The sequence below is a fragment of the Alligator mississippiensis genome, chromosome 16, assembly GCF_030867095.1.
Source record: "Alligator mississippiensis isolate rAllMis1 chromosome 16, rAllMis1, whole genome shotgun sequence".
Lineage (NCBI taxonomy): Eukaryota > Metazoa > Chordata > Crocodylia > Alligatoridae > Alligator > Alligator mississippiensis.
In genome coordinates, this window is record NC_081839.1 from 31,590,983 (window position 1) to 31,612,043 (window position 21,061).

The 21,061-nt window shown below is 52.5% G+C and overlaps 1 protein-coding gene and 1 long non-coding RNA gene across 2 annotated transcripts in view; one reads left to right on the forward strand and one right to left on the reverse strand.

Moving 5' to 3' along the window:
* Positions 1–6,802, forward strand: part of SIK2 (salt inducible kinase 2) — a 93,125-nt gene extending 86,323 nt beyond the window's left edge. The window contains exons 14-15 of the mRNA XM_006271359.4: positions 613–704; positions 2,679–6,802. Coding sequence (XP_006271421.1) covers positions 613–704; positions 2,679–3,249 — 663 coding nt within the window. The 3' untranslated portion in view covers positions 3,250–6,802. The remainder of the gene's footprint in view (positions 1–612; positions 705–2,678) is intronic.
* Positions 7–16,901, reverse strand: LOC109283763 (uncharacterized). The gene is made up of 2 exons (XR_009457942.1): positions 16,782–16,901; positions 7–1,171 (listed from the first exon to the last, which is right to left on the reverse strand). It is a non-coding gene; the product is annotated as an uncharacterized LOC109283763 (long non-coding RNA).
* Positions 16,902–21,061: the final 4,160 nt, after the last annotated feature.

The window sequence follows — 21,061 nt, forward strand, 5'->3', positions numbered from 1 at the left end:
TCTGTCTCAGTTGATCATTCCTCTTTATTTTTACTGCTTTCCTTTAAGAACCCAAGTTCTGTTATAAAAAAAAAAAAAAAAAAAGTCTTTTGCAGCTTGTCTGATAAATATCTGCACAAAAGCACACCCAGAAGCTATTTTAAATTCATGACAAGCTACTTGACTGTTTGTGGAACCTTTAAGATCTGGCAAGGGCAGTCAGCAGCCTTCTTTTCTTCCTTTTTTTTTTGCATGTGCTCTCATTTGGGGTGGTGCTGTTTTTGGGGTGCCCATTTTTGAGATGTGGGACTTAATTTTCAGGAGGGGCAGAGCACCTGCTCCTGCCATGGACTTAAATTGTAGCACAGATTACTTAATTTGGGAGCTGTTTAGTTACAGGCATGTGGTGCTACTACCACACGACCCTTATTCCTGATCAGCACCCAGTTTTTCAGCCAGTGCTTAGTATCTTCACTTGCAATGTCAAGATTGGTGCAATCTCTTTGAGAATGTGAGCCCAGAATTCATATACTGCAATGTGATACAGCTGAGCCTTTCACTCAGTTTGGTCTCCTCCTGGATTCAAGGGCATTCAAGAACCCCTCCAGTAACAATCCTTTGGTGCCCTTACAGAAATCCAGCCTGCTCTCCAAAGCCCAAAACACTTGCCAGCTGTACTGCAAAGAACTCCCCCGAAGCTTGGAACAGCAGTTACAGGAACATAGGTGAGGATGTGGACTGTGTATTTTGCATGCAGCATACACCCGGGAGTTACAGGGGACACTCACAGGGGAATCCCAAGGCCTTCAGGAACACAGTTCCTGACAGAAGGGCAAGTTTGGCCATGCATTAGGAACCTCTTTGTTCATAGGCAGCGGGGATACGTAATCAAGCATTAAACAGATTAGCCACGATAGTATTTCTGTAATGCACAGGCCCACAAGACTGATTCAGCAAAAAAAACAAGGACTAAAAAAAAGTGTTGGGGGGCAAAGGTGTGTTTGGCTTTGACTGGAGAACAGAGGCACTACTCAGGAGCTACCCTAATACCTGCATTGCCATACCCCTGTTTTTAGCTCGAGTCGCATATCTTTATCTGTTACTTACAGTAACTTGGAGCATGGCTGAAGTCTGTCTCAGCACTCGGGATTCCTGGTGTCCCTTGGTTATTGTCCGTGACAGGATAGTTTTGCTGCCGAGAAAAGACGAAGAATTCCCATAAGTTGTCGTGTTGTTGCAGTCATTATAGAAGGACACTGTCCTCCTGCCTGTTACAATACTGCAACCCTTGTCTCTTCCTTACAATCTCAAAAAGCTTTTCTTTCAATTATTTTTGTTGGTTACCATCACTTTTCTCTGTATGGTTTAAGTTTGCCAAACCGAAGAGTACTTAACACCAAGCAGATACTTGAATAAAAACTATACCTGCAATAATGGAAGCATAGCAGCATAGCTTTGACTGCTGTGTGAAAGGAGCATAACGTGAGAGAAAAGCATTAAACCCAGGAGTTAAACGTGACCGTTAAAATCAGAACGGACTTAGGGACTTGGATAGGTGGAAGGCATTAAAACTGCACTTGCTCTTTTCAAGTGAAGTGATCTGGAAGTCCCTGCCATGGCAGGAGTGGCCATCCGTGCCTCCTAGTTGGGGAAGAACATGAACTTCTTCTGCTTGGATGCTAGAGAGAAGGGCTTCCAGCCCATCATTAGCTTCCAGAATAGTTAAACAACAACCCCATGCAGGTGTCCTCTTTCCTTGATGGGGTGGGCCCTAGTCAGGAGCAGACTTCCTCTTCCAGGACACGCCAGGAACCGTGTGGCTCGGTTTGAGATCTCATTGTTTTTGGCGTCTCGGGAGTCTGCCAAACATAGCTGCAAGATAAGACTCACAGGCCACGTATATACAGTAAACTTACCATCCCTGGTAGTGCAGCAACCTGCACATGGGACTTGAGACAGACTAATTAGTACTGCTGAGTGATAGCGCCAATTAGTCGACCCTAGGCTAATTAGCCCGCCCGCACAGAAGTGGCTACACTGCTTCCAGCATAGGAGGCAGCCTGCTGAGAGCACTTTGGTGTGTTCGAGGCCACTGCTGCTGGAATGGCAAGTTTACCTCCGACGTAGCCGCGCCGTGCTGTAAATCCTTCCTGCAGCAGGATGCGAAGAGCACGGAAGCTTCATTAAAATCCATAGGGAAGATGCAGTTCACTAAACACAACACAGGGAAACTGCGCTAATTCACACTAGCAACTGCAGAGACTGAACTCCAGTTCCTGAGAACTGCTGTTTAGTGAGTAGCACACAATTAAAAAACAGATATATAGTACCCCACAATGCACTGGGTTCATTTATTGGACCAGCACAGTGTAATTTTAACAGAGTAGGGGGAAATTGTATACCTTGCAGAAGGCTTAAAAAAAAACCCCTCACTGCTGCATGCTGCTCTCCTCACCTTTGCTGAAGAGAGAAAAGCCTCTTGTGCATGCTGATTAGCAACGTGCAATTAGCCAAGCTAATTGTAAATGAGAGCAACCTGGCATTTAGGGGGCTGGGGGCAGGGATTTGCTTTGTCAAAAGTTATGGAACCACTGGGGAGATGCAGGGTGTTGGGGTGACTGGCAGGGGGTGGGTCGGTCACTGGGGGTATTGTCACTTGAAAGGCTGAAAAGTAGTGACTCTTGATGTCCTTGGTTCAGGCTGCATCAGAAACGACTCTTCCTCCAGAAGCAGTCCCAGCTACAGGCATATTTCAACCAGATGCAAATAGCAGAGAGCTCCTACCCAAGGTCAAGTCAGCTGCCCCTTCCGTGCCAGGAGGAGCAGCAGCAACCACCACAGTTTGGCCTCCAGCAGCCCTTGAGCCCCGTAATGGAGCCTTCCTCAGAACAAATGCAATATGACCCTTTCCTTAGCCAATACCAGAAACTACAGCTGGAGCAGTTGCCACCGTCACCAATGCCCAGCTCGCCACGGCTGCAGTCACCGATTCAAGTGCAGCAGCCGCAGTCCTTACAATATGCTTATCAGACTTGCGAATTGCCAGGCGTCACCTCTTCTGAGCCAGACTACTCAAACCAGTGCCAGTATTCCATGGACCCAGCACAGCAGAGCAGTGTAGCATTGCCCGACACCCAGAGGAGCTCAGCGTCTCACGAGTCGCAGTCCAGCTACGAAGCGTTAGCCCTCTCGGAGCTGCCCGGACTCTTTGATTGTGAAATGATGGAGACCGTTGACCCTCAACACAGTGGCTACGTCTTGGTGAATTAGTTGTCCTGCAGTTCGCTTGAGAATGGAAAGCGGGAGAAGCGAAGGGAAAAGCATGTGAATTTTCGTTTTTGTTCCAACCCCAAAAATTCATGGCTTATTTTCCAACCTTTGACCTAGTGGAGGATCTATAAAACCACCTGCTTGCTACAAGCAGGGGATGGCTAAGGGCATGTAGTCAGTGCCCCATCGCAGAAACCTTGTGGCAGAGGCTGGAGACAGAGGGTGCGACTTGGTCAGACCAAGAACCGGTTTGCAGATAAGATGACAAAATGCATCTTTAGGAAGGAAGGAAACGGGCCCTTCCGAAAAAATTGGACACTGCTAGCGTCCATCCACTACCAGAACAAACCTGGTAAAAATCCTGTAAAAGTAAGGAGAATGAATGCATATTGCATTGTACTTCTTGGCAATAAAAGCAATATTTTTCATTAAAACACAGCAAAGACTTCGGTATCTTGATGGCAACTCAAGAGCTCTTGAAACGTGCGTGGCGGACTTCAAGGAAAGTTGCACTTTGGCTTTGGATTGCTGGTTGTAAGCTACTGATCTTGAAATAGTCCTTAGCAAGTCTCAGAAAACACCAGGCATCTCCAGCAGTCTCCACATCCTCCTGCTAGCAAATAAGTTTTTTTCCCAAACTTGCCAAGAAACTCCTAATTGCCCATCATGGGAAGTTTCCAGATCTTTAACAAACAAAATATACACACACACACACACTGACCTAGTGAAAAGATACCTGGATCTGACTTGAAGCTCTGCGGTGTGTTGAGAGACCTCCTGATGAGGCGCAGGAACTGCCACAATGTGGAAAGAGGAAGAAGGTACCAAGAAAAGAACTAGACCTTCAGCAAATGACAAAGAAATCAGCCAGGGCAGCATTAAAAACCAAGTCTTTTTGCAGACAACCTCTTGTGGAGACCTCGGTCTTGGAGTAGCTCTGGTCACGAGAAAGGAGACATCTGTCCTTTGTTGCTTTTTAAAAATAACTGTGTTTTGAATTTACAGTATACGTTGCTGGTGGTTTATTAAGCTTTGTATATTTGGACAAGTATTTAGGGTTTTAGAACTTAAGGACAAAGCAACGAGCTTAAAAAGAAAAAAAAAACCCATGTGAAGTGATAGTGCTGTGCCTTTTTGGGTTCTTTATCAGACTATATGCTTTTTTTTCTGAAGAAAGTAGACAATACCCCATTTATATCCATGCTACAGCCAAAGTCCCTTCAGAGCATGTGTTCCACCATGTGGAACAGTGTTTAACTTCATGTTTTGATTGCTCATATGTATATATATGACATGTTAAAAATATTACAGCAATATTTAGTGTCGAGAACTCTTGATGTACTAACCATTTCAACAGATACTCAAGCCTAGCAAGCGCGAGTCTCCAAACCTGCACAGTTCACAACACGCCAGATGCCAGGCGGGCACGTTTGAAATCCAGAGAGAGCCTACGGCCAATCCTGTAACTTGGGATTTGTTACTAAAGTGTTGAAAATACCATGGGACGCCATCGGAGGAGAATCAGACATCTCTGCCTGCCTTCTGCCAAGCCTAGAATGAAGCCCTTTTCTGAGCAGATGAACACATTAAGCACAACACAGGTTCACTAAAGCACAAAGAACAGTGGAGAATCTGCACTGATCTTGCTGATGGGGAATACCGCCCCTTAGCTGGAAACTTTCCCCTTTGTGTTAGGTTACACAAACTGAGCTCCTCAGTCAGAAGGATGCTGGCAGCTCCACTTATATTCATCACCGCACAGATTTCAACACTGCCTCTGACTTTGCTCTGAAACCAAAGTCTTGTTGCAAGTTCCCACATTCAGACCTTGGACTTTGGGGGTGGGTTGATCGCTTCAAATTGTGTCATGGAGAGACCCGCCTGTTGCTCATCACACACCAAAGCATTGACTTGAGTTGCTGCTGGAGGGAAAGAATTCCTGGTAGGCTGAGAAGGGCCCAGGATGGTTAGAAGTAGAGATATCCAATAAAGCCTCGAAGTCAGCACAGGTCAGGCTGCAGAAAAGCTGCCTTTCCCTTCACTGGAGACATGAACAATCAGCCAGCACACAGAGCAATAATGCAGTACTTTACGTACACAGTCAAGGGTAAGTATCCAGTGACTGCATCACCCTCAGCTTTGAAAGGGAAAGGGCCAACACAGCTGGCAGCAGTTGCCTCATATCCTAGTAGGCTAAAATTTGACTGGCACTTCCTCCGGATACAGCCCATCATGTAGTATTAGTCACTCATCCACTTGTGCCGCAATCAGATTTGTTCAGCCAGGACTTGGAAGTCACCTCTGATACCCCAGCACTTTGAGAGACATTACCAGTGGGAAATTTGAGCCCCTGGGTGATCATCTGAAGCACAGGTACCTCACCAGGCGAGCGTGTCCCCTGCCCCTGCATGCAGAGGGAGGGGGCCGAGGGGACCACCAGTAGTCCAGATCCGGCAGGGTTCGGCAGTCGGCCTGAAGGATTCAAGGGACTTCACGTAGCGTGCATAAGCGCCTTTTGCCTGGCCCCTGCCCTCAGCCTGAACGGGCTGGCCGAGAAAGCACCAAACAGCTGAAGAGACTTCACGTGCCCAAAAACCAGCCCCTAGGGAAGCCTGCGCTCTGCTAGCCCCTTGTGAACTGGCCGCCACGCAGCAGAGGGCCAGAGACCAAGCGCCTCACTGCAGCGAGCCACCATGCAAAGGAAAACATGGCAGCCAAGGGCCTCCTAATTAAACCTCAGCTCAGCCTCTGGAAATGCCAGCCCGAGGAGATGCAGAGGGAGGGCATGTGGGACATCTCTGGAGTCCCCACTGCAGAGGGGAGTGAGGTTACCAAATAGCTTGTCCTTTTCGTCACTCTTTCCATGACACAGCTACAGGCCGGACAAGCCACGGGCACAGCAAGCTGAGGTAGTTTGGGCATCGGGGGCACAGATCAAGCCACACCAGTTATCCCTTTCCCAGAGAGTCCCAATTCAGATTGATTTGAGCCTCCCAATGCAGGTATTTGGGGAGCTCAAATTGGCAAACGCAATGGATGAGAAGTAGCTTAGGTGACTCTCCCTCAGCCAACAACCTCCTTACCATTTCCTTTCATTTCCTTCAAGCCAGTTAGAGCACGAGACTTCTAATACCACACTAGAGTATCCATTGGGCACTATTCTTCGTATTCACGCTGCTTTGAAATGACTTTTTTGTTCAAGTCTGTTGTGTCTAACATTAGAGGATTGTGTATACTACTGTACAGTAATTATTAGCTTTATTATCTTGTATTACAGGCTCCTTTGAAGAGACTTTGGTGAGATGTATATGGGGTAAAAATTTCATATGGAGAAAAGTGCAATATGTGTGTGTGGTACGTTCTTTAATGTATTTTTTTAAAGAGGTAGAGGGGTTAGTCTTTGCTTTGGGATAAATGCACTAGTTTTGTGAGCTCCAGTTTGACAAGTTCATCTGTAGTATTTACATGCAACTGGTATGCTGGACTCTGTAAAGCAATTACAGAGTATTAATACGAAATAAAGAGGATGTACATTTCATTTTTAAATCGCCAAGCTGCGGTGGCCTCAACCGTTGTTCTGTGCTACAAGCACAGCAGCATTACCGTGACGTTACTGGAAATGGCTGGTAGAGCCGAGACACACCAAGCTACAAATCATGACAAAATAAACGTGTTCCTATTGCCAGGGTTCAGAAACAGGCTGTCAGAGCCCGGGAGGAGGCAGAACAGCTCAGTGTCGTTCCAGCTCACGGACCCTGGAAGCAAACGTATTAATTACTGCACAGCAGAGCTCTGGGTCTGTACTGCCTGCCATGCAGGGAGCGTGGCCTCCTCCCTCGCGCCTCTGCAACACGGATGTAACGCTCACTTGGGACATCTGGATTGCTGGCCTATTGCACAGATAGTTTTGAATAAAGGAAAGTAATTCAAAACCAAGTCAACGTAACACAGAAGACTAAATGCATGGATAAGCCATAAGTTAACTAGGAAACACTGCCCAGTAAATCCAAATTACTCAGAAGTGGTTTAGTGTGGGTTACTTAGTGCCAATTCCTCTATTGCCCTGATGGCAGTGTGTGGAGAGGTGGAGTTGTCTCGTGGGCATGGCCAGATATGTTAGGGTCTGAAACACTAATATAATCTAGCAGTGACAGGTTAGCAGTCTGTGCCTCAGCCCGCTGGGAAATAGCAGCATGAGCTTAATTCTGACCCCCAAGGCTAGCGACAGATATTACACACACAGTGGTTTAAGTGACCAGAAACTTGTATAAACCTGTAACAGAACAGATGTTCAGTGCACATAAACCAGTTTGAAAATGGCTGAAACTGGTTTGAGATAAACTTGCTTGAACATAGACTTAACTGATTTGGGTTAAACTGGTTTATGCAATGTCTGTCCCAGACCCCTTCCTGGTTTAACTTAAACCAGAGTCCCCCAGCATCCCAGCTGCTTTGCAGCCCTAGACTGTGCTTTCTGCTGGAGCTCCAGCCAGGGAGCAGCAGGGTGGGGCCAGCCCCGCTCTGGGGCAAAGATGGCAGGTACAGCGGTGTCTGCCTGGCTTCTACCTGCTCCATCCCCCCACACCACTCCTTGCTCAAGCAGGGATCGCCCCCACCCCTCTCCCACAACACAGACCATAACCAGCATGTGGTGTGCTAGCTAATGCTGAGAGGTGTCTGTGTAAGGCAGACAGGACAGGCAGACAAAACAGTGTCTGCTTAGGGATTTTTTGGAGCTAATCAACAGCTCAGCTGGTAATGTCCCTCCATTCCTTCCTTGGAAAAAGCTGTTTAAGAAGAGCTTGAACTAACGAGGGAGGCTTTTGTTTTTCTGATGGGCTGATAAATGCTGTCTTATCAACTCCCTGCTGGCTCCCTCCCTGGTCAGGAGCAACGTGGGGCAGGGGGAGGGGGGAAACCTCCCTAATCAGAGCTCCTGCTGAGGTTTGGCCACGCCCCCCCCCCAGCAGTAAGGAAGGGAAGGGAGGGCTGCTCTAACACCCCCCACCTTCTAACCTGAGCCACTGCAGGCATGTGCCTGCGTTTCTTCAGTCCAGAGGGGACATCTTCACATTTACAGACGGGTTCAGCCTAGCCGGGTTAGACTAACCTGCAAAGATTGAATAATTCAGGCTCAGGATTTTTGAAGGTCTGTCCCTAGCCCAACTGTGCTCAAGGTTAGGTTTAAGAATTGAAAACGTCTTGCAGGGTGGAAACATCTCCTGGATTCACAAAGTTTTTAATGAAGGTTTTCAGATTCCAAATTGGTTTTTGATCATGTTTGCCACTGAACGTAGTAAAATGCAAGACAGCCCAGGGCGTATTTTCACAGTTTTCTTTTCCTAGCGAGCTGAAACTGCCTCGGCTTTGGAGAATACAGTTTGGCAAAAGTGCTGGCATTCGCTTTTCCCTTTGCCATTCTCAGTCTAAGAGCTAGGAAAGAATGGAAACCAAAGAATGGAAGAGCTAAAACCTCCAGTTTTTTGGGCTTTGGTGGGGGAGAGTTGGGGGGAGGGAAATGAAGAAGAAAAAAAATAAAGCTCTAATGTTAACAATAACTTTCATGTCAAGGTTCCCCAGTGAAGATCCAGATAAATAATAGTCTGTGGAAAAGGGGTTCTTGATAAAAGCCCATTCTTCATCTGGAAATGTTGTGGTTGGAAAGTCTAGACCAGCTTTACTCGCTGTGAATTGCAGATGAAGAAGTAGTGTTCAGGGTGACCTGAGAACATGCTCTAGAAGTGGTTTAGCACCAGGGTTTGAACCCGACAGGGATTTGAACAACACTGGTTTGGAAATGCAAGGTTTCCTAGTGTGCGTGTGGTTGTAACTGGTATAAAAGAAGGATCTTGCCATATCAAGAGGACCAAGCTACAATGGTGTCTGTTTTTCTATCAGAAACCCACGGCAGGAGGTTGCACCAATTGTATGGTTCTCTAAACCTGGGCTCTGTGGTAAGCCTGACCTTCAGTCACTGGTTTCAGTTCAACTCAGGAGTAACCCAGAAGCTACTGCAGCCCTTCAACAAGCTCCACAAAGTTAGTCTGCATTTCTCAAGCCCACCTGCAGAGACTGGACACTGGGTTACCCTGAGTGTACCTGTTCTGGGAGGGAGAGGACTTCATCCTCCAAGGTTATTAATGCAAAATTAGAGTTAGAGACCAAATCAAAAGGCTTAAATTCTGGTCTGGGAGGGAGAGGGACTTTCAGATCATTACTGAGGTCTCCATAGAGCCAGAAGCCACAGCAGCAGCCACTTCATCTACAGCAGATGGTTTCACTAGATTGACAGCTGCACTTATTTCCCCCTTCTAGTAAGACCCCTAGAGTTAGCCTGTGTAGGGTCCTGTGGCTAGGACAGCTCTTTCTTTTGGGGGAAAAAAAAGCAGGTAGTCAAGTAGGGGAAATACCTAAAGAAATAGGGTTAGGAATAGCTGTCAGCTACCTCTGAGGGCTTTTACAAGTCTAGTGGGTGACCAAGGAGGCTCCCCACCCAGAGCCTTACCTTGGGGTTGCCTGGGCCAAAGAAGACCATCTCCCATAGAGCCGTAGGCTGTAGGGGGGTGCTGTGCTGCTGCTTTTATAGGATGCACCTGAGCAGGCCAGGGCCCCGCCCTGATAGAGGTGGAGCCTATAAAAGCAAAGCATGGGGCACTGCTGATATATTTTGGGGCTATTTTATATTTACAGGGAGCTGAAACATTTACTTCAGGAGGATGCTGGGGAAAGCTAGACACTCACTAGATTTCTACATTAGCAAGAGGGGAGATGCATGAACTATAGCATAGGTCAGTGGGAGCTAGTGCCTCTGTTGTGCTTGCTGGGGAAAAAAAAGACCAGGTCCTAATTAAGGGGGGGAGTTAATCCAGATCTAGATCAGACTGTCTTTCTTCTCTACCTTTCTCTAACATCTATAAAGACACTTCTACATCTCAGGCTTTGCATCACAATTTCAGACCGTACTTAGCCCTGCTAGGGGTAGCAAACAGTTTAGCTCATGCTGGATCTTAAAACAAAGTTAGCAGAGGGCTGCAGCCAGGGACTTAACCAAACCTCTCTGCTTATACCACGGGAGCCCTGACATGAGCTGTGATGGGGGACACATGGCTAGGAGGGGCAGTGGCGTTCAGCTGGGATGCTCTTGCTGGCAGGGCAGGGTCCACATGGGCGCGTCAGACTCTTTTAGGAGAAAGTCAGAGATGGGGGTTGCTTGGGGTCTATCGTATGCATGTAGCTGCCGCGTGACCTTTGTGCAGTCCAGCAGGGAGGAGATGCAGGCCACACTCGAGAATATGAGCGCAAGCAGGTTCCTAGCGCGCATCTCGGGGACCGCATGCTGGTCGCTGCAGCCCCCAACCCAGCTCTGGCCTCGGCCTTGCTCCCCTGCAGCACCTTGCCCTTCGCTCGGTGCTGAGCCACAAAGATCAGGCTGGGACACGGGGGGAGCAGGGCCCTTTGTTGGACTCTACTAGGGGCTGGCTAAACCCTGCAGCCTCTTCCCCAAGCCTCGTTACACCCGTGTTAGCGTGCTACGTGGACGTGCTCAATGGGGCTGCGCACGCACTGTGGGTCCCCAGGTGCAGACTATGCAGGAATTGCACAGGGCAACTCAAATCGAGCGTCAATAAAATCTTCCTGCCACTCATCCCCCCCAAAACGAGCTCCACGCTGTGCGGGAAAGACTTCTCCCTCTGCCGTGAGCCAGCTCCTCTGCTCCCAGGAGTCCCACGTCACAGTTTGGAGGAAAGGGCCATGCTGACCGCGACCTTGAGCAGCTTTTCCAGCCAGCTCAAAAATATCCCTGAATACCACAGAGCCGGAGGCAAAGTCCATGTGTCCTGTGGGCTCGGGAGAGAAATCTCGCCCCTCTTGGCAGGGTAAATCCCTGGGCTCAGGTCACTCCGAGACTTTTTAAACCTCGCTGAGCTGCGGAGAGCAGCGTGTCCCAGCCTGGGCCCCCGGCCAGCGGCTCTGCCGCTTTCAGCGTTATCTGGCTGACGCAGCTCAGCTAAGCCCCGGCAGATGGATCACCGGGGAGCTGTCACCCGAGCACAATTCAGGGCAGCCCGGCGGCCAGGGCGGGTGCGGAGGGCGCGCGCGCACATCTGTTTTGCTGACAAAGGCTCTGTCGCCTACTTGGTCCAGAGAGTTCAATATAAAGGCTTCAAAACACAACATGGGTCGAGGCTGCTGCTGTCGAGCGACCCAAGTTCCCGTTGAAATGCCCTGGAGAGCAGGGGTCTGACCCTCCGTTTGCCGCCCTGTAAAGGGTCACAACCCGAAGAGCCGTGGGCAAGCAGGGAGACGGTCAGGGCGCAGGACTGCAGGGAGCCCTTTGCTGGGGGAGGCTCTGGCTAACGGCACCTGGGTCCCCTCGCCCCGGCGGAGCTGTGCCGTGCAGACAAGCGGCATCAGGCAATGCGCTGTCCTGGCCCACCCCGCATGCACACCCACATCAGGCTGCACCCCTGCCTCTGGCCGCTTACCCCTCAATCTCTCCTTGGGTAGGTGGCAGCGGTGGCACCTCCCGACTGTAGGCCCTTCATTGCATATGTCCTTTGCTTGCCCTTCCCCAGGGCTTGGAGCCACGGTTCCCACAAGCATGGCCCCAGAGTGAGCCGCCGGGCATTTGAGTTAATGCTGAAGAGCTGAGCCAGGAAGCTCCCTTCACACCAGAGTCAGGGCCCTCAAGAGATCGCATCCCCAACCCTTCCCCTGTCCAAACCAGCTCAGCCAAGTGCCCGGCCAAGCTGCATTTGAAAACCCCCAGTGCTGGAGACCTCTCCAGGGACCTGTCCCAGAGCTGAGCTGCCCCCGGGGTTAGGACGTCCTTCCTAACGCCCAGCCGAAACCTGCCTTGCTGCAAAACCTGCCTATGCAGCAAGAGCACTGGTGTATCGGACCAGGCACACAGCCGCATCAGTTCGTGTTTAGCCTTTTCTTCCCGGCCAAAGCAGCTGGAGCGGCGATGTTCGAAAACACAGCGTGGGAGATTCTGGAGCAGGTGGCACCAGCCTCGATGAAAACAGGAGGGCCCATTACACCCCATCTGAACGCTACTGCTAATAAAAACTTGAGTAAAGTTGCCCCTGTGTTTTCCTTCCCCGAAGGAGCTCAGGCAGCCGGAGGCTATGCAGCAAGAGCACCGATTCTGGGAACAGGCCTTGCTTTTCCAGTGTATTTGTCAAGCTGGCCGTATCCAAATTCTTGAGTTTCTCGGGGGCCTCGAGCAAGATTCAGCATCACTGCCACACAGCGTCTTTCTCCCGGAGCACTGTCACTCAGGGTTGCGGTGTTTGGGGGGATTCGAGAAGAAATCTCTGCACCAATAAGGTGATTTAATGGGGTAATCGTTTTCTGTCAGGCAAATGTCATAATCTGGCGCTTTGTGTTGCAGCCCCATGACACTGGGAAGAAAGGCTGCAGTGTTTTGATAAGCAGCATCCACACGGCATCGGTGTGTGGAGCGAAAAGAGGCTCATTGTGCAATACAAATGGGAGGTTGGCTCCCCAAATCATTGCAAATGGACATTTACTTAGCTGGGAATTGCGCGCTGCGCTCTGAAAAGGTTAGTCGCATTCGGGGAGCGACTCAGTGCTACGCAGCTCGTCTCCTGGAGGCTGCTGCGGAGAAGAGAAGCCGAGGCTGTGCGGCCACTGACGTCAATTGGGTAAATAATACCCTGCAGCGAAGTCACCCGGTGTGTGCGCTCCCCTTCCAGCGGGAGCCCTGCTGAACACGGCTCGCGCCCGGGACTTCTGGGAAGCCCAGGTGTCTGCTCCTGCCGAAACGCCGCTCTGGAAACCGGAGAGGCTGCAGGTGGGGGACTGATCTCGGCTCCCTGCGGCCCCATGAAAACGCTGCCGCTTTCCCTGGGCGAGGGAGACGTCCAGCAGGACGGAGATGTCCTGCATCCTGCAGTCAGCGTCCCTAGGCACAGATGCCAAGTGAGCAAAGGGCCGAGTAGGGTCTGCCCTTTCCTGTGCCGTACCCAGCACGTGCGGCAGTGGATGTAGCGCTGGGGGCAGCCCCGTACTTTGACTCCTGGTGGCCCCGGGCAAACTGAAGGAAGGGGAAGGGTCTTGCTTAGGATCGCCCTCCAGAAGGGCAGCTCCAGAGCTGGGAAGCAGCAGAGGCCTCTTCCCTCATGCCCCACCATCCACCAGCATCCCCCCTGCCTGGCCAACCACTGCAGGCCACAGCCTTGGAGAGATCCTGGGGGCTGGCAGTGGTCTGGGGTCTGGGGAACGCTCTGCCCTCCCCTTGTCCCCGACCCCCACCTGGGGCTTGACGCCATGCTCGCTGCTCAGGTCTGCTGCTCAGGGACCAGGATGGAGAAAGCCCAAGCAGAAAAAAGTGGCTTTCACCTCTTCCCTGGGAACATCTCTGGGGAGGGGGGAGCAGAAGGACATTATTAACGCAGCCAATTAAAGCACTGGCTCGGGGCACTGTGCACGTCCCTGCAGTTGCATTACGAGCTGTTAGCGAGAGGGATGAATTATTCACATGAATCAAAGTGCGGAGGCAACAAGAGCCGGGGCCGGGTCAGTGGCGGGGCTGGGGCCACCTCTCTTCCAGCTCAAGAGTCAGAGGAGAGAAGACCAAGGAGGGGATTGAATAGCAGCCTTCAGCTCCCTGCCGGGGGGTTGCAAAGAGGATGGAGCTGGGCTGCGCTCAGTGGGGACAGATGACAAAGAGCAACAGCTCAAATTGCAGCAAGGGAAGTTGAGGTTGGATATTAGGAAAAACCTTCTCACTAGGCGGGTGGGGAAGCACTGGGACAGGTTACCTAGAGAGGTGGGGGACTCTCCATCCTTGGAGGTTTTGAAGACCCAGCTAGACAAAGCCGTGGCTGGGGTGATGTAGTTGGGGCTGGTCCTGCTGGGAGCAGGGGGCTGGATGGGATGTCACCTCGGGATGTCCCTCCCAGCCCTCGTGTTCTCCGATCCCATTAATCCAAGGTGCCTTGTCGTGAGCGCCAGCTGCCCCACGGCTCCTTCCTGGAGGAGCGGTTCCTCCTCGGTGCCGTTGCCATGCCAACACATCTGTCTAGGCCATCGCCACTTGTTGAAAAGCTTTTCTTTTTTTTTTTAAAAAAGGCAATTTAGCAGAGAAAGCCTGAGAAGAACACGAAGGCATTAACCCTTTTCTGCACCTGGGAAGGAGGAAGACAGCAGCTGTACAAGGAGAGAGCCAGCGCTGGGGTCTCCAGTGACCCTGTGCTACTGGGAGCAGATACACTCCAGCAAGCAGCTGAAAAGCCCCAGGGGCTAAACAGCCCCCCTGTAGGCAAGATGGCCAGTGAAGGTCTGGGCACAAGCCTTGGGCACAGCAGTCACAGAAGGGGATGCACCCGACGGTGGCACAAGTGGCACCGAAAGGTCCCTGCACGATGCAGGAGACAGTCATGGTGCCACTGGCGCCAGCTCAGGCGCCTACTGCTTTGGAAGGTCACAAACATCCCTGCGGTCTGCATTTGGGAGAGCGAGCCAGACTCCCCATGGGAACAGCCGTGCCCCCGACCGGCCCCAGGGCCTCGCGCCGTCTCCAGCCCGAGGCAGCCGCGAGCCCACGCTGCTGGGCACAAGCTACAGGAAGGTAGCCCCCTCGGTGGCGGGTTTAGCTCCAAGGCGGCAGGCAGGTTCCTCTGCAAGTAGGGGCAGAGCCACCCCCCCCGAGGCAGCGATCCTCAACCGGGCAGCCACAACCCCTGGGGTGCCTCGAGCCCCTTGCAAGGGTGCCGCACAAGGCAGGATAACCCCCGGGATGGCAAACAGGAGTTGCAGACGCTCTGCCTTGCTTTGGCTTCCCGACTCCTTTGCACCACGGAGCGGCTCTGGGATGTCTCTGTCGGCAAAAAACAAACGAGAACCGGGAGCTGCGTTTTCCGGGGTGCCGCAAGCCTCGCTCTGCTCGGCGGGGTGTGCTAAGGCAGGTCCTCGCTATTGCTCCAGCTTTCCATCCCCGCTCGCCCCTCCCCAGCCAGGCCCCCCCGGACGGTGGGGGGCTCACAGCTGCCGCTTCCTGCAAGAACCCGGCTGACATCAGCCGTTGTCAAGGAGACCGTGTTTTGATAAAATCGTGGGACACTTACTCCGCGATTTCCAGCACATAGTTTCCGTGTAGCCCGAGGCAGCTCCCCTGAGCTGGGACCCCTGCGCCGGCTCCTGGGGGCGGGAGGAGGGGGCAGCATTTGGGGCCGGGGGTCAAGAGCGTGCCTGGCTGCAGAGACGCGCTGACCCACCCCGCCAGCCTTCGCGGAGCAGGCACGTGGACCAGGGGCAGGTTGGGCTCCCGGTCCGGTTCACCCACAAGCTGTGGGAAGGGAGAGAGCCGGGGAGGGGGGACGCAAGTCAGCTCTGTCCCAAGGTGGCCTCAGCTAAGACATTGTCCTGCATTGTGCCTCGGTTTCCCCGTCTGCAAAGTCAGGAGGGTGGTGCTGAGACACCCTGGAGGGAGCGACACCCCACCACCAGCTGCACCATGTGCCCCCGCTGCCCAGGTCCTGCCTGGAGGCCTCCTAACACGACGTGGCGGGATGGACTTCTACCCGCGTCTGCCTGTAATCCCTCCAGAGGAAGGAAAACCCAGAGCAAGATGCAAGGACTTGCTCCCCAGTCTTCCCAGTAAACCGCAAGCTCCGATGAGCGGAGATGAGCAGAACCAGCCAAGGACTCTTGTGGTCAGGACGAGTTCAGGCCTTAATGCCTCCGGTTGCTAAAGAGTCAATATTAAGCAAGGTTTCTCTTAAATACCCCACTTCAGAGCCCCCCACTTCAGCTCTTGACCACTCTGGTCCGGCCCAGGCTTTTTCTGCGCCCCATTTCGGAGGCCCCAAGCCCCTCACCTGGTTTCCACGAATGCCCATCTAAAATAATCCCCTGCTTTGGGAGCAGCCCAGGGGGGGTTCAGGCACAGCGGGGAAAGCTCCAGCCCATTCGAATAACGCATCCCTGCCGTGCTCGGGCATTGCTGGGAATGAGCTGCGGAGAGGCCTGGTGTGACCTGCGCAGTGCACCCCGGGGATCCCACCCCAGAAGCAGCCGCCTTTAAAGAGTGGGAGGGAAGGGGGGTGGTTACTCCAATGCGATCTTGGAAACTGCAACCCTGAGTTTTCTACCCCTGTGAAATAAAGCCTCAATTGTCTCAAAATAAGCAGGGAAATGGACACCAGGGCTCTTTGCTCTCCCCTGCTCCTAGCTAAACCTTTTGTGGGGGAAGTAGCTCACAAGTGAGAAGCTTCCCGCAGGCTGAGAGGTGTTGGAAATGGCCCTCGCCCCGTAGAGAGGAGAGGAGAGAGAGCTAATGCCACTCCATACACCTAACGTGTCTGCTCCCACTACGTCCCTGCCGCCGGGATCTGTCCTCTGAGATCAAACGGTGGTTTCCACCCTGCTCAAATGGCGCGGCGGGCGGTTGCAGGAACACTCAGGATCAGGCCGTAGGGATGCGGCGAGAGGGAGCATCCAGCCATACAAGTGCTCAGACAGCACAAGGATGCCCTGTCTCTTGCACCCCTCCTTCCACTTACCTCTGCTTCTCCCTGCTCCCCAGTCCCAGGCAGTCACCAGCACTCGCCGCCCTTCCCAACCAGCAGCAAATTCTGGCAGCTCAGCCCAGAGCAATCAATGCTCGTTACCGCCGGCTGCAGAGAGGAAACCAGCCAGGCACAGAACTAAATTGACCAACCAACAGATGAGCCGGTGGGGAGGTAATGAAGGCCATTTGAGCAGCCAGGCAGGAAGGTATAGTTACCTGTTGCCTTCTATTTTTGACAGGCCCAGTTATGGGTTATTGTATTTTTTTTTAATGCAGCCATCTGGAACAGCCTGCAGAGCTCCGGCCTGCAAATGCACCCTTTTCTGCGGCCTCCATGGTGCGAGATGCCCTTTGGCAAGGTCTGAATGATCCAAGCATCCTGTGCAAGAAGAGCGGTCACGTGCAAGGTGCTGCTCTTTGTTATGGCACCACGGCCAAGTCCCAGGGCACAGCACCAGGATTTTACAGTCCTATAACGACAGCTGGGGCCCACGCAGCCAAGCCATCACTCCTGCCATGGCGTTGCAATGGGAGACTCAAAACCTTCCAGTAACAACAGGGTCTGGGGTTCCCCAGGTTCGGTTGGACTTTGAGAATAAAGATCAATTGTTCAATGCCCGATTTCAACCAAGCCCTCAGTTTTCTGCCATTGAACTTAGTGCAGGGAGGATGGCAGGATTTTTTCAAGGAACACCTCAAACAAGGTTGCCGGTGTGTGCACAGCACTCGCAGGGTTAAAGCATCCAGTGCACCGATGCTAGGCGGTGTCTACACACCAAGAACGACGGCCAAAATATTTCTCAAGACTCGAGGCAGCTGACACCAGGAGTATCTGCCCGAAAGCTGCCAACGCGCAGCCCAAATACCCAGTGGGGTTGGAGCCAGGGTTGGCTGCTGGAGTCTGCTTTCGATAGTGCCTCTTGTGTTTTCCAAAGTGGGTCCTAGACGTGAGGCTGACGAGCCTAAAACATTTTTGGGGTGGGGAGATTTGTTTTGGCAGGAGGGTTTTGGAGACAGCCCTGCTGCATCTGTAGCAATGCAGGGAAATGAAGCACCTGGCAGTGCTAAAATCAGTTATTAATGCACCCAGCCATGCCACTGCTTTGGTAACAAAAGCTGTTACTGTGAGGTGTGAAAATGCAGTGGGGAAGGGAGCGAGGCAGTCCATGCTCAGGGGAAAGGAGTGGGGCAGACAGTATAAGGACCAAATCACAAGCAATGAGCCCAGCCCAGGCAGCAGCAGGGTTTGCTTTAAGGTCCCTTGAAAATCCAAGTTCCCCTAAGGCAGACACGGTTCTTTGGGTAGATGTGATCTCTTTTATTAGACCAGCGCCAATAGTTGGAAAAATCCTTCCTTGCAAGCTTTCGGGTATAAGCACCCTTCGTCAGGCTGAGGAAGCACCTGCAGTTGCAGTTGGTCTGCGGTGCCTGGGGAGTCAGATTATAATGCGGCATAAATCCGCAGACCAGCTGCAACTGCAGGTGCTTCCTCAGCCTGACGAAGGGTGCTTATACCCGAAAGCTTGCAAGGAAGGATTTTTCCAACTATTGGCGCTGGTCTAATAAAAAAGATCACATCTACCCAAATGTCTGCCCATGTCCTTAGACCAACACGGCTACAACCTGCACCCCTGAAGTTACTTTAAGAAAGTTTAGCAAAGAGCCAGCTGCTCCCTATTGCCCCAGAGCAAAGATCCTGCCCCACGGCACATTTCTCAGGGCTTCCCCAGCAAAAAGGCCCTACGTTCCCTCAGCCCAGCTATGGGACAGCAAGAGGCAGCCCATGCTCCAGCCTCACCACGATTATACCGATGCCTCGGCCCCACAGAGCTGAGCTGGGTGACTCAGCCCAGCACATGCCGGAGAGAAACTGCAGCCTCCTGATGGGCAGTGCGCTTAGCCAGGTGGGCAAAATCCTGGCACAAATACGCGGGCAGGTGGGGAGGGTGAGTCAGTGGCTCCGGCACTCGCTGAGCCCAGTAAGGCCCTGCTCATCCACAGCTTCCCTGGGTGACTCGGGACGAACCCCTCTGCCCTGCTGTGCTTGGGTTTCTGGCTCTGAACTGGGAATAGCATCGCTGCCCCTGCTCGCAGGCACGTATGCATGGCAGGAAGAGAGACCGGCCTCCCCTTGCTCCTGTCCGAGGAGCTGAGAGGAGGAAACCAGCTTCTGGCCACCGTCGGTGTGGGTGGACCAGACACCCGGAGGCAGTTAAACATGCCGAAGTGAATCAGAGCAGGAAGGGCTGGCAGCACAAAGCCCCCAGCTGCCCCCAAGCCGTCCTGTCCTGCTTGCCGTTGCATTGACGCATCTGGTCTGCAAGGCTCTGACTAATGGGGAAGGCGCCCTCTTCGCTTAGCGCTGCTATGTGCCCTCGGCTTGGATGGATCCACGTCCTGCTTCCAGCTGCTGCGTATCGCTGGGACAGTGTCGGCTCCATTACACAGGCCCCCTTCCTCCGTTAGCGACCCCGGGTCTGCCAGAGCAGCTCAGGCCAAGTGGAACAAGCGCCATATATCCCTCATCCTCCGGCCTGTTTTCAACCCCCCAGCTCCAGCTGGTAGCTCGGGGACAGGCCTCTCCGCGTCTCATTTGCTCCCAGGAAGCTTCAAGTTCCCCCATTGTGAAAAATTCCCGTGGGAAATGTTTATAAGAAAATGTCACTGTCGCTGAGGCACCGTCCGCTTTAGCAGCACATCACTCACCCTGCCGGGACGCCGAGTGACCTCATCACTGGAGGAAAATCAAGCAAATATAATCAAGGCGCCCGCTGCAATAAACACACGTCATAGTCCCCTTTCGCTCTGAACAGCTCGAGCCGACACCACTTGCCTGGTAACAGCAGGAGTGAATTACTAGCTAACGGGAATCTGCATGCTCAGTGAACGGCCGAGGAGAGCCAAAGCCGAATAAACCCCACCAAATCCTTTGTGGCGAAATTCGGGTCCCACTGAAATCAAGGGAGCAGACTCCCAAGAGCTTTGGGGAACGGGGGTGATGGTTTTGGCTGCAGTCTGTAAAAGGACAGATGCTGGAACAGGAGGGTTTTTCGGGATAGCCACTGGGGAGGGTCCCTGCCTCGCGGGTCTGCACGGCGAATATGGAAAGGGCTGGTCGTTAGCGATTCCTCATTAAGCGAAGCACGAACTGGAAAATTCGAGCAAAATCACACAGCGGTGTCAACGCCTGAGTTACTAGGTGACAACTGGTAACATCTGAAATGTGTATATATAGTTCAGACAGAAGTTTTTTGGGAAAAGAGCCTCATGGCAGGAATTCAGATAAACATTTGTCCCTTCTTCGTATACACATAGTCTGCGCTTGTTCTGTGCGCACGGGGGCACTTTTCCAAGGCAGTTTTCATATAAAAACAAGTGTTACTTAAACAAGGCCATGTTCATGCCATCGCAGGCGGACCGGCCAGGTATTGAACTTGCCGCAGCGTGACGCACCGCTGCCGTCCGAATGAAGCATCCTCCCCACGCTTCTTCCCGAGAATAAATTCTGCTGCTCCAGACGGTGCCCCCAGAAAGCCGCCTGAGGTAGGATGCGGTGAAGCCGATGGAAAGCTTCCCATTGACTTTGGCCCGGACCCAAAGCTCACACTGACATTAGGAAACAGTGCAGCCTGGAAGCCAAGTTTTGGCTGGTCCAAGCTGCCCCTTTGCAAAGTGAGATTCCCCAGGAGTGAGTTCACGGTTCCTCCTAAACTCAGCCTCAAAATGCAACCCCCACAGCTGTTTTGAAATGGGGGGGATGGAGGCAGGGCAGGCTTCCTCCCTTGTTTGCTGTCTGACCTTTTGTGTCCGTCACCGTCAGCTCTGGAGAAAGCCGAACATTTGGACGAGCAACGTGAGAGGCCTGTGTGCTTCTTTGTAATGTTGCAGGACTTGCGGTTAAGGAGTATTAACAACTCATGGTTTTCTTAACCCAAGGAGGCCGCTTGCCCTGCGGTGCACTAGCCTGGCTGCAATTAAGATGCATGCCGAGGCAGACGCCCGTGGGCCTGGGCGCTGGCGTACACGGGGCAGAAAGATCATCTCTGCCCTCCGCAGCTTTCTGTAGAGCATCACCTGGGGGCTGCTGTACAAACGGGGCTGTTTTTCCTGCTCGCTTAGCACGGAGCATGCCAACGGCACCGCTGAAACGAGAAGGCACCTACCCTGCTCGCCCCGGGACGGAATTTAAAAAGAAAAAAACCCAAACCACCTCATCCGTATCGCCGATCAACTCGGGAGCTGGTCGCCAGCCAAAACCAACCCCACGGACTC